General features: G+C 43.3%; 1 protein-coding gene across 1 annotated transcript; it reads right to left on the bottom strand.

Moving 5' to 3' along the window:
* Positions 1 to 5298: 5298 nt before the first annotated feature.
* tubb1 (tubulin, beta 1 class VI) lies at positions 5299 to 11774 on the bottom strand. Its single transcript, XM_068314897.1, has 4 exons — positions 11654 to 11774; positions 10643 to 10751; positions 10427 to 10537; positions 5299 to 6870 (listed from the first exon to the last, which is right to left on the bottom strand). The coding sequence occupies exons 1-4, from the start codon at positions 11708 to 11710 to the stop codon at positions 5738 to 5740; spliced, it is 1410 nt and encodes a 469-aa protein (XP_068170998.1). The 5' UTR covers positions 11711 to 11774; the 3' UTR covers positions 5299 to 5737.
* Between the last annotated feature and the right edge of the window lie 653 nt (positions 11775 to 12427).

Below are 12427 nucleotides of genomic sequence, written 5' to 3'. Positions count from 1 at the left end.
ACAATCTCATGCCCTCTATCTTCCTTCTGCACTGTTTTCCTCTGGTGGCCTATTCTATACTGTCAGGACCTCCATTAATCTGGTGTTTTATAAAATTGGTATTAAGGTATCAGTTGTGAGATATAACGAAACAGCTCAAACCTCTTTCACTCCAACAGCACTGCCTGCCTATCCATTACCTTGTTTGTGTTTTCTCTCCCTGTCTCCTTTTGCTCCCCCCCTTAACTCACAGAGGTGCAGCACTTCCCTCGCTGGCTCACAGTAGGAAATTCTAATAAAGACTGACAACTTAGATCCCAGAAAGGACTGGTGATGGTCACACGCACGCACTTTTATACAATATATAAAAGATTTTACTGCAAGACTAAAACAAGCATTGAACTCATGAAAAGTTGATCCCCTTTCATGGGTTAAACTATAAGAACATATGCAGACAAAAAAAAAGACAGACAAAGGCAACCATCATGAGGTTTATATGGAGCCAACGAGCTGAATGTTTTCTTCTTTCCTCAAAAGGTTCAGAACACAGCACCCCCCCTCCCACATTCAGCACCCTCCCCCACATGACGGTGACTTCAGACCAGGTCAGGAGACAGCTGGAGAGACTCCACCAGAGAAATACTGCTGGACCTGATGTGATCAGCCCCAGGATCCTGAAGACCTGTGCTCCCCAGCTGTCTCTAGTTATCACACACCACTACAACCTGAGCCTTAGCCAGGAGAGAGTTCTGGTGTTGTGGAAGACATCCTGCTTGGTTCCTGTCCCCAAAAAGTCAGCCCCATCAGAGTTGAACGACTACCAACCAGTTGCCCTCACGTCCCACCTGATGCTGGAGAGGCTGGTGCTGGTGAGGCTGGTCTTGGCCAGCTTGAGGCCTCAGGTGAAGGAGCTGCTAGAGGCCCCGTCCACACGATGACAGATTTTTTTGAAAATGGATCTTTTTGAAAACGCATCGAAAAAGATTCACGTCCATGCAACAGCGTTTTCAAAAAAGTGTGTTTTCGAATACAGCTATGCCAAACAATGTGGTGGCAGTATTGAGTCAAATTTTATCCGATAGGAATCCTCCGTGTTTTGTTGTCACAACACACGGGCCCATAAATATGATGTCACAGAGGTTTTCATCGCAGGCAAGACGTCAGCGTTTTTAAAAAGTTGCAGATACACCGTCCACACGACAACACAGACCCAGCGTTTTTTTAAAAATCCACCTAGGCCAGTGTTTTCAAGAAGTTGCGTTTTCGTTCCGGATATGTGCGTTGTCATGTGGACGGAAGGTGTAAACGCAACAAAAAAGTTGCGTTTTCAGTTCCGGCATCATGTGGACGGGGCCAGAGACCCTCTACAGTTCGTGTATTGGCCCCAATTGGGAGTTGATGATGCCATCATCTACCTCCTGCAGAGAGCCCATTTGCATCTGGGTGGTGGGGGAAGCACTGTGGGAATAACCTTCTTTGATTTCTCCAGTGCTTTTAACACCATTCAGCCAAGGTTGCTGGGTGAGAAGCTGCGGGGGGATTGGTGTCGACGCCTCCATTGTCTCCTTGATCAGCTACTACCTAACAGATAGGCCACAGTTTGTCCGTCTGGGCAGCGTTTTGTCCGACACAGTGGTCAGTGATACAGGAGCCCCTCAAGACACTGTAATGTCCCCCGTCATCTTCACACTGTACACCAATGATTTTCAGTACAACTCCGAGTCATGTCACCTACAGAAGTTCTCTGATGACTCGGCAGTTGTTGGGTGTATAATGAGGGGAGGGAAGGGGAGTACAGGTAGTCGCCGACTTACGACCTATGCAACTTACGACCGATCGACTTTACGACCACAATGTCCGGGTAATGCGGGCATTCCCTCCAGCCACAGTACTAACGCTCTGAGGCTCCCGCGCTCTCTCCAGTCCCCACGGCGCACACACGCTGTTCAGTCACACCGTGAGATCAATAACCCAGCCCACTACTGATGGGCTGGGCTGCTTAGGAGGCTGTGACGGAGAAATGTATGAATGGCGTATGGGAAAACTGTCAAGCGTTACGTGAACTCTTCTGCTGGATTTGAAAGTGACGAAGAACTTGATCAGATTTGGGAGAAAATAGTGAAACTGGCAAAAAACCTCTCCTTGGAGAACTCACGAATGATCGCGCTGTATGAAGAACTGATCGCGCTGGAAGAAGAAAGAGTGGAAGAAGAAGAGAGAAGAGAAGCAGAGAAAGAAGAGGAGGAAACAGAAAAAATGTTCACCACCAAAGGCTTGTCAGAAGGCTTTTCCCTGTTAAATAAACTCCGTGCACACTTTGAAGAAATGGACATAGAACATAGAAACATTTGCAAGGATTGAACGGATGGCAAACGACGCTTTCCGTCCATATCGTGAAATTTATGAGGAGAAAAACGAACAATTCAGACAAAGCTCACAATGATTATGAAAAGATCGTCTCCCGCTCCCACCAACCCACACGCTGCCCCAGCTGACAATCCAGACGACCCCCAGCCAAGTACCAGCGCTGCTGGATTTAATTTTTACTTAAGAGTCGATTTACGACCAAGTCGAGTTACGACCGATCTGTCGGTCCCAATCGCGGTCGTAAGTCGGCGACTACCTGTACAGAGCTGTGGTAGATGACTTTGTGGAGTGGGTTGGAGCCAATCACCTGAGGTTGAATGTTAGCAAGACCAGAGATGGTGATCAACTTCAGGAAGAAGAGGAGCATGCCACAACCATTACACAACCTGGGAGAGGATGTAGAGGAGGTGGAGGACTACAAGTACTTGTGTGTGAAGATCAACAACAGAAGCTGAGATCCTTCATTGTATGCAGCAAGATGTTGGAGATTTTCTATCGGTCTGTTGTGGCCAGTGTACTCTTCTTTTCCATGGTCTGCTAGGTGAGCAGCATCAGACCAGCGATACCAACAAATAAGGAAGGCTGACTCTGTGATTGGCTGTGGTCTGGACACTGCGGAGGCTGTGGTGGAGAGGAGGACCCTAAACAAACTGTTACACTGTGGAGGCTGTGGTGGAGAGGACTCTGAACTAACTGTTAACCCCGTTCACCCTCTCCACCACACACTGGATGGACAATGGACCTCCTTCTCCAATAGACTGCTACAGCTCCGCTGTCGAAAGGACAGGTACAGGAAGTCATTCCTGCCACAAGCCATCACTCTATACAACAGCTCTAAAATATCAGATAGAGTTCCACCAGTCTGAGGTTTTAGATATGGCTTTCATTAGATCCTGTGTATGGCCACAGAGTCAGTCATTTTCATATTACCACCGCTACATCCCCCGCAGCGGGTCACAGGGAGCTGGAGCCTATCCCAGTGGCATAGGGCGTGAGGCGGGGGACACTCCGGGCACGAACCAGTGCACCGCGGAACCACACACAAAGACATACAACCACTCACACACACACTCACTCCTACAGGCAATTTGGGACCGGTCAATCAACCTGAAGCGCATGCTTTTGGAGGTGGGAGGAAGCCGGAGAACCCGGAGAGAACTCCACACAGAGCGGGACTCAAACCCGGGTCCGCCGTGTTGTGAGGCGACAGCGCTAACCACTGCGCCACCGTGCCGCCCTGGCCACAGAGTGCCACACTTATTTATAACTTAATGCCTGCCATGCTTGTGTACTTTTGTTATTATTATTCCTTTTCCCTATTATCTTAATTTTTTTTTAAATATAACTTTTCCCTGTTTCTGTCTGTTCATATATTTAAATGCTACTGTAAAATTTAAATTTCCCAGTTTGGGATAAAGTCTATCTATCTATTGAAGAGATTTAGACATTATACACATGCTATTTGCTAATGCTATTTTGCTAGCTTCATAGTAGTCAACTTTAATAACACACTCATTTACTCTTTGCAGACATTTAAACCCTATCCCGGTTCACACAGAGCTCACAGAACTCATCTAATCTTCTCACATCCTGGAAGTCTGTACACATTTGAACACACACACACACACCCAAGATCAGTCAGTCAGTCATCGTCAGAGATTACCACCGCTATATTCGCCGCAGCGGGTCACGGGGAGCTGGAGCCTATCTCGGCGGCATAGGGCGTGTGGCGGGGGACACTCCGGGCACAACGCCAGTGCACCGCGGAGACACACACAAAGACATACAACCAAGCACACACACACTCATTCCTACGGGCAATTTGGGACGGCCTATCAACCTGAAGCGCATGCTTTTGGAGGTGGGAGGAAGCCGGAGAACCCGGAGACAACCCACACAGACACGGGGAGAGTATAGAACTCCGCAGAGAGCGGGAATCGAACCCGTGTTGTGAGGCGGCAGCGCTAATCACTGCGCCACCGTGCAGCCCCACCCAAGGTAACAGTTCCCTTTATGGAAGTCTTCACACTTATGGGGTGATCAGGAAGTAGGCAGGATTGTTTACAGGATGAGACCGGACACGGAAATTACGTCGAGAAGATGCGGACGAAAACCTGTCACGATCAGATTGGTCCAGAAGACACCACATCCCCTCATGCATATTCTTAATCTGAATTGTTTAAATTTGACCGGGCCAAAATAGAATTTTCTCTTCTTCACCTGCGTCTGATGTAAGACCCGTGTAATAACGGCAGTCAGGGAATGTGGGAGAGCCCGGATATCTGTTTTAGACTTGCTGTCAGGAATAAACTTTTAAACTTATGACGATCGTGTAAGTCTCCTACTTTACCTCAATAACAAGAACCCACGGAATAAAGAAGCTTTGGACTTTGCTTCACTATCTATCTATCTATCTATCTATCTATCTATCTATCTATCTATCTATCTATCTATCTATCTATCTATCTATCTATCTATCTATCTATCTATCTATCTATCTATCTATCTATCTATCTATCTATCTATCTATCTATCTATCTATCTATCTATCTATCTATCTATCTATCTATCTATACGTTGTGTGACTGCTGTCTTTTTGACCACCTTGTAACTTCAATTGAATTGGTCTCTGAGGTTAGACTGCATCTGTCACAATAATCAGTAAAGTGTGGGTTACATACTGTACGTCTTTATCGGTTACTCTAGTTGACAGGAGTCCAGCAACATTGCCATGTCGTGTGCTTATCTCAAATTTAAGACACTCTGGTCAAGTTATGTGTAATCTTTCTGACCCAGACTTGTACCAGCAGAAGGAAGTTGTGTGACAGCAGAGTCACAACAGCAGGTATCACTGTCACTGTGCTGGCAGAGTGTTGTCCATCACTGCAGCTGACTTTAGTTTATTACTAATGGTATTTTCAGTCTTGTAATGAAGCTTTAAAAAAAAAATCATTGGTTTTTCTGTTTTTAATCACCATAAGCATAGATACAAAACACCATGCAACATTTACTGTGGCTCTGAAAGAGATATTTTTTTTAAAAATTATTATTTCTCAGTTTATATGTGTCCTGAATTTCCCTTGGGATCATTAAAGTATATATCTATCTATCTATCTATCTATATTGAGCTGGTACATGAACAATTCCCATGATTTTAAAAGTGTTTTCTATAAAAGATAAAACTTATAATTAAAAACAGATGTACACGCTTACAGACACATTGGACAAATACAGCAAAAACAATGTCAAATGACTTTTCGTCAAGTAAAAGCTTGCTAAATCAACCATAGGAATGAATCCAACTACAAAGTAAGAGTTCCTTTTCATGCAAACATTTTTCCTACCATACAACAAGCTGTCCACTTGCACACAGCACTCTATGCCCCGTCTTCTACTCATCTACAGTGTCTTTGTTTTCCAGTTTAACTTCAGCTCGAGATGGAAGCTTTGTAGTTGGTAATGACAAGGGCGGCTCCTCTTCCTCTTCGATCTCTGCTTCCCAGTCGAGCTCTGCGGTCGCATCTTGGTACTGTTGGTACTCTGACACCAGGTCGTTGAGGTTGCTCTCTGCTTCAGTGAACTCCATTTCATCCATACCTTCTCCTGTATACCAGTGAAGGAAAGCCTTTCTCCTGAACATCAGAGAGAACTGCTCACCCACCCGGCGGAACACCTCTTGAATGGCCGTGTTATTGCCTATGAAGGTGGAGGCCATTTTCAGGCCTCTGGGCGGGATGTCGCATACAGCAACCTTGACGTTGTGGGGGATCCACTCCACAAAGTGGTTGCTGTTCTTCTGCTGCATTGCAAGCATCTGTTCATCAACTTCCTTAGTAGACATCTGGCCACGGAATATGCCAGCAACTGTTAGGTAACGCCCCCGCCTTGGGTCACATGCTGTCATCATGTTTCGGGCATCAAACATTTGCTGGGTGAGCTCAGGTACTGTGAGGGCTCGATACTGTTGGCTACAGCGGGCCGTCAGGGGTGCAAAGCCTGGCATAAAGAAGTGGAGGCGAGGGAAAGGAACCATGTTGACAGCCAACTTCCTCAGATCTGCATTGAGCTGTCCAGGGAACCTCAGCGAGGTGGTCACCCCGCTCATGGTCATGCAGACCAGGTGGTTGAGGTCCCCATAAGTGGGCGTGGTCAGTTTCAGCGTGCGGAAACAGATGTCGTAGAGCGCCTCGTTGTCGATGCAGAAGGTCAAGTCCGTGTTCTCCAGGAGCTGGTGGACAGACAGGGTGGCGTTATAGGGCTCCACCACCGTGTCTGAGACCTTAGGAGAGGGCATGATGCTGAAGGTGTTCATGATACGATCTGGATACTCCTCTCGGATCTTGTTGATGAGGAGTGTTCCCATGCCAGAGCCGGTGCCGCCCCCCAGAGAGTGAACCAGCTGGAAGCCCTGCAGGCAGTCACAACTCTCGCTCTCGTGCCTCACCCCGTCCATCACCTGCTCCACCAGCTCCGCTCCTTCGGTGTAGTGGCCCTTCGCCCAGTTATTCCCAGCTCCAGAGTTTCCTGTAATGTCAAAATAAAACTCCATCCCTGACTTGAATGAAACATACCAGTATCTGTGGCACTAATGAGAAGTTGATAGATGAATGGAGAACTGTATCATTTCAAAGATTCTGATCTTACTGTTGTCACTCAATATATTTCCATTCTCATTTAATACTTCAGTGCTCTCGAATCACTTTCAGGTGATGTTTTTAAAATATTTTTTTCATTTTTACATATAATGTATTTTACATGTTCTTCTATTTGTTAAAATTGGGGTCCACTTTAACAGACTTTGCAAACATTTCCACTACAGCTGGAAATAGAGACTGTAGTCATCCAACACTGGGAAGTGTTTCTTATTAGAAGGTTAAAATTGTATATAATCTCAATCCACCTAATTTAAACCTATCTTGTATAACTACCATGCAAGAAGAAATCCTTCTTTCAGCTTTTAGGAGACATATGCTTAATTTAGTCCCGCAGCTGAACTACACAGCTCTTTCTGAACTCAGTTAATGTTAGTCCATCTCAAATTAATGAGGTTGTTGACAATAAAACAGACTCTCCGCGAAAAACCTTAGATTTATTTGCTCCACTAAAAAATAAGACTATAAAACAGGGGATGCGAGCTCCCTGGTTTATTTCTCATAGCCACCAATTGAAGGAGCATTCCCGAAAACTTAGCTTTCTACTAAACTAGGAGAACACCGCTCTGCGCGGCAAGATAGTGTACATAAATACAGGAAGGCTCTTTGTTCTGCTAGATCAGCCTATTATTCATCATTAATCGAGTACAATAAAAACAATTACAGATTCTTGTTCAGTACTGTATCTAGACTGACAAACAACCACAGTGCATATGAGCGTAGTATTCCATCAAGTCTCCACAGCAATGATTTTATCAATTTTTTCAATAATGAGATCCTGCTCGTCGGAGACAAAATTAATAGCGTCCTGTTCTCCACCAACTCTAGTCCTTCTTTAGATAACTTAGATCTGGAAAACACACAGCTGACTCCTGAACCCTTTGGTTCTATGGATGTCTTTTCTCCAATATAGATCAGTCAGCTGATTAAAATAGTCTCCTCAGTAAAACCATCTTCCTGTCTGTTAGATTCAATTCCAACAAAACTCATCAAAAAAGCCTTACCTTTACAACCACTTCCTTAATATAATTTACCTGTCATTATCAACTGGATATGTACCACGGTCATTTAAAGTATCTGTAATCAAGCCACTTCTCAAAAAATTTAACCTGGACCCTGCTCTTCTAAATAATTATTGACCCATATCAAATCACCCATTTTTATCTAATATCTTGGAGAAAATAGTCGCTAATCAGTTATGTGATTTCCTTAAATCCAACAGTTTATTTGAGAATTTCCAGTCAGGTTTTAGGGAACATCATAGCATGGAAATGGAACTTGTCAAGGTTAGCAACGACCTACTAACTGCTTCAGACAGAGGACTAGTTTCTATACTGGTTCTCTTGGATCTTAGTGCAGCTTTTGACACAACTGACCACAATATTCATTTGGCACGGCGGGAGAAAACAATTGGTACTAAGGGATCAGCATTGATGTGGTTTAAGTCGTATTTAACTGACCAATCCCAGTTTGTCAACGTTAATTACAACTCCTCCATGTCTACTACAGTTAGCTATGGAGTTCCTCAAGGCTCAGTTCTTAGTACAATATTGTTTATCTTATACATGCTTCCTCTAGGTAATTTGATAAGGAAACACTTCATCAACTTCCATTGTTATGCCGATGATACGCAATTGTATCTCTCGATTAAACCTGATGAATTCAATCAGTTGGGCAAATTACAGGTGTGTATCAAAGAGATTAAAGGTTGGATGATCAATAACTTTTGAATCTAAAATTCTGGTTAAACTGAGGTCATTGTGCTCGGCCCAAAATCCATTAGGGATGTAGTGCCCAGTGACCTAATAGCCTTGGATGGCATTACTTTTGAGGCCAAAACCACTGGGAGGAACCTAGGTGTCATCTTTAATCAGGATCTGTCATTTAACACACACATAAAACAGGTTTATAGAACAACCTTTTTCCATCTCCGAAACATTGCTAAAATCAGGCATATTTTAAAACGGAATGATGCCGAAAAATTAATCCATGCTTTCATTACTTCCAGACTAGATTACTGTAACTCACTTTTTCAGGCTGACTGAAAAAGTTACTGAAGACACTTCAACTAATCGAGAATGCTGCTGAATGCTTCTGACCAGGACCAGTACCAAAGACTATATTTAAACCTGTGTTGGCTTCTCTGCACTGGCTTCCTGTGAAAGCTAGGATAGATTTTAAAATACTCCTCCTCACTTACAAAACCCTTCATGGCCAGACACTGACCTTTTTCAAGGAACTTTTAGTTCCATATAATCCATCTAGAGCATTACGCTCTCAACATATTGGCCCACTGGTGATTCCTAGAATATATAAAAGTAGGACGGGGGCTAGAGCCTTTAGCTATCAAGCCCCTCTATCGTGGAACTACCTCCCTCCCTCAATTCGGGAGGCTGACACCCTCTCACTATTTAAGACTAGACTTAAAACATTTCTTTTTCAAAGAAAAAGAAATTAAGGCAGCTTAGGCTGCTAAGTTTTTTTCTTATAGACCTACACTGCTGGAGACTCAACATCCAGACTCACTGAGCTCCTCTCTCCTCCTCCTTCTCTCTGACCCTTTCTGTTGCTCCTACTCCTCTCCAAGCTCACTCCCCTAGTCTCCAATCACACCCTACTAACTCAACTTCTGTCCTGGAGTCCTGTGCTCTATGTCCTTACTGGTTTTCTCAGGTTCACCCCTCATCCACCCATCCACTGTGGACCATCCGCTGTGGACCTGCTCCCCCAAGCCCACCAGTATCACCCCTCATCTATCTGTCCGCTGTAGACCTGCTCTTCCAAGTCCAGCTGTATTACCCCTTATCAATCCATCAGCTGGGGTCCTGCTGCCTTTTTTCCTCCGTGCCACCATACAGTCATCCATGCAGCTGTAATTGTGCCTTGAATTTACCAACTACATGATGGGGAACATGTATTGAAGGCAACAACCCAGGAGTCAGTGAATGCAACCTGACTTTCTCGCCTGCATCACATCATCTAAATGTAACCATAAAGACACTGACTCTATCTGGCCTATCTACCACTCTCTCCATGGCTCTCTTTCTCTTACCCTGTCCTTATCTTCCTTCTATTTCTTTTCCACCCAACTGGTCGCCCCAAAGAGTTTGGGTCCTGCCCAGAGTTTCTTCCTCCCACGAGGGAGTTTTTTTCCGCCACTGTTTCTTATGCTTGCTCTGGAGGGTTCAGTTGGGTTTTTCTGTCTGTTAAAGCGCTTTGAAATATCCGTCGCCGTGATTAAGCGCTATATAAATAAAACTTGATTAATTGATTGATTGATTTGTAACCATAGCATTACATACCATGAATGTAAGTGAATTAGTGATATCTTCCCACTTCTACATAATCATAAAATATTATGTGTAACCACAAAAAGAACTAAAGTCTTAGCAGGGATTCCATAGCAGGACTGTATTCTTTTGTCTCACCATGGATAAAGTTGTCTGGCCTAAAAAGAGCTCCGATGCGGCTTCCTCTGATGCTGTCCATTGTACCAGGCTCCAAGTCAACAAGCAAGGCCCTTGGGACAAATTTACCACCTGCAAACAAGATGTATTACAAAAAACACCAGCAATAGGCATCACAAACTCATGCCAAGTTTAAGAGCAATACAGTATTATTAATAATAACAACTGGATAAGTACCATATGCCTCATTGAAGTAGACGTTGACCCTCTCCAGCTGGAGGTCACTATCTCCTTCGTAGAGGCCGATCGCATTCAGCCCATGTTCTTCACTGATCACTTCCCAAAACTATACAGAAAACCAAGATGTTGGTCATCGAATTATGTCAGAAAACACACTGATACATTCTAGGTCTAAATTTTCATTTTTTAAAACCATTTAACAAATGAAATAAATTCCCCAGACTATTAACATATGACAGTGTTTTCAAATGATTCTCTTTATCTCCAGAGCTTCACGGGGTTGTTTTCTTTGTGGACATTTGTGTTGGAAGATTTTTTTTTAATGCAGGTGGGCAGTATATATTTTTTGCATTACTGCCCTAACTATCCTCCTCTCTCCTAATGGGTGTGTCTTGAAGGGCATATTTGCTTATTCATTTTGAAGTTGAAAGACTAAATAAGGTATCTTCATCTCCTGGTCTTGTGCTTACTACATCCTAAGTAACTGTAAAACTTTGAAGCTGCCATGTTTTCTACTTCAGTAGAGGCATTTTAAAAAAACTTCTTCTTTAACTTTAGTTTCTTCACTTTCTCTCTTTCGTGTTAGCCATGATAAAAATGTCCCACCCATGTCAGCCGTGCTATGGCCCTTATCTTTTCCCTTAATGCTTGACAGGGAACACCCCATGTCACAACTGTCGTTGGAGAAAGAACAGCACATATGGCTATGGAAAGCATGGCTACTTAATTAAATAAAATTTAATATAGTTACTAATGTTTAGAAATATTGAAGTTAAAACATTTTCTCCTTCAGTGCCATCCAAATAAGTTATTGGCACATAATCTTCAGAACAGTCATTTGAAGTTTCAAGAGATGTGAAGATTTGAAAATTTATTTCAGTATGACGTCAGTGGTTTAGATCCAGGCCGTCGATTCAGAATATTGTACACAAATGTCTCAAAATTATCAACAAATTCAAGCTTCATCCAAGATACTTATACAGTAGAAATAGGATTTCATTTTATTACCTTAGAGCCAATCTGGTTGCCACATTGTCCAATTTGCAGATGTACAATTTCACGCATGATGATCAGGCACCAGTAGCAGCTGGGAGTCTCCGATCGGTCTCTGTCTTCTGACCACTCTTTTATACAGCAGAAGAAATGATTTCATCAGTCATTTCAGGAAGTCACTCCAGTTGGTGATATGAGGGGCGGACCCCCCGCATGAGGAAAATGTTTAAGGAGAATTTTAAATAAACAAGTTTGAATAAATTTGAGGTCATTTTGGTTGGGCTACTTTCAAATGTGTCCTTATATTTAGTCATATAACAGGATTTTTTTTTTTTTTGGTTTTGACTATGTTTCATGTAAATAATTTTAAAAAGGAATAATTTATTTGCTAAAATAACAATCATTTCTTGAGCAAAACTAGAAATTTTCACAAACTCTCTAGGTTAATACATCTTAAAATATTTTCAATATTTAGTGTTATACATGAAAACTGGTATCGGTCATTTGGTACAAGAATGCACAACAAAACAATGACTCTAAATTGTTAAAACACATCTATGAGCTGCACCACCAAACAAGAACAGGAAGGAAGTTAGAGAGGATGAATTAAAGTTAGTGGGTTTCTCTTCTCTGTTCACTGTCTGATAACACACACATGATTAAAGGTCCAACTTGGAGGGTTTTTCTACGGTCGAGAGGGAGCTGGAGCTCATCCCAGCTGACACTGGGTGGGAGGCAGGGTACGCCCTGACAAAGTTGCCAGTTTATCACAGGGTCACGTAAAAAAAA

Source organism: Antennarius striatus, chromosome 5 (assembly GCF_040054535.1).
Source record: "Antennarius striatus isolate MH-2024 chromosome 5, ASM4005453v1, whole genome shotgun sequence".
Classification (NCBI taxonomy): domain Eukaryota; kingdom Metazoa; phylum Chordata; class Actinopteri; order Lophiiformes; family Antennariidae; genus Antennarius; species Antennarius striatus.
This window is presented reverse-complemented; position numbering and strand designations above follow the sequence as displayed.

What these genes read in the sequence shown, in the direction of transcription:
- tubb1 (XM_068314897.1), bottom strand. Translation starts at nt 11,710, where the DNA reads ATGCGTGAAATTGTACATCTGCAAATTGGACAATGTGGCAACCAGATT. An exon ending in GCAACCAGATTGGCTCTAAG is followed by an intron (nt 10,752 to 11,653) that starts GTAATAAAATGA and finishes TTTTCTGTATAG; the next exon opens with TTTTGGGAAGTGATCAGTGA. An exon ending in GCCAGACAACTTTATCCATG is followed by an intron (nt 6,871 to 10,426) that starts GTGAGACAAAAG and finishes TTGACATTACAG; the next exon opens with GAAACTCTGGAGCTGGGAAT.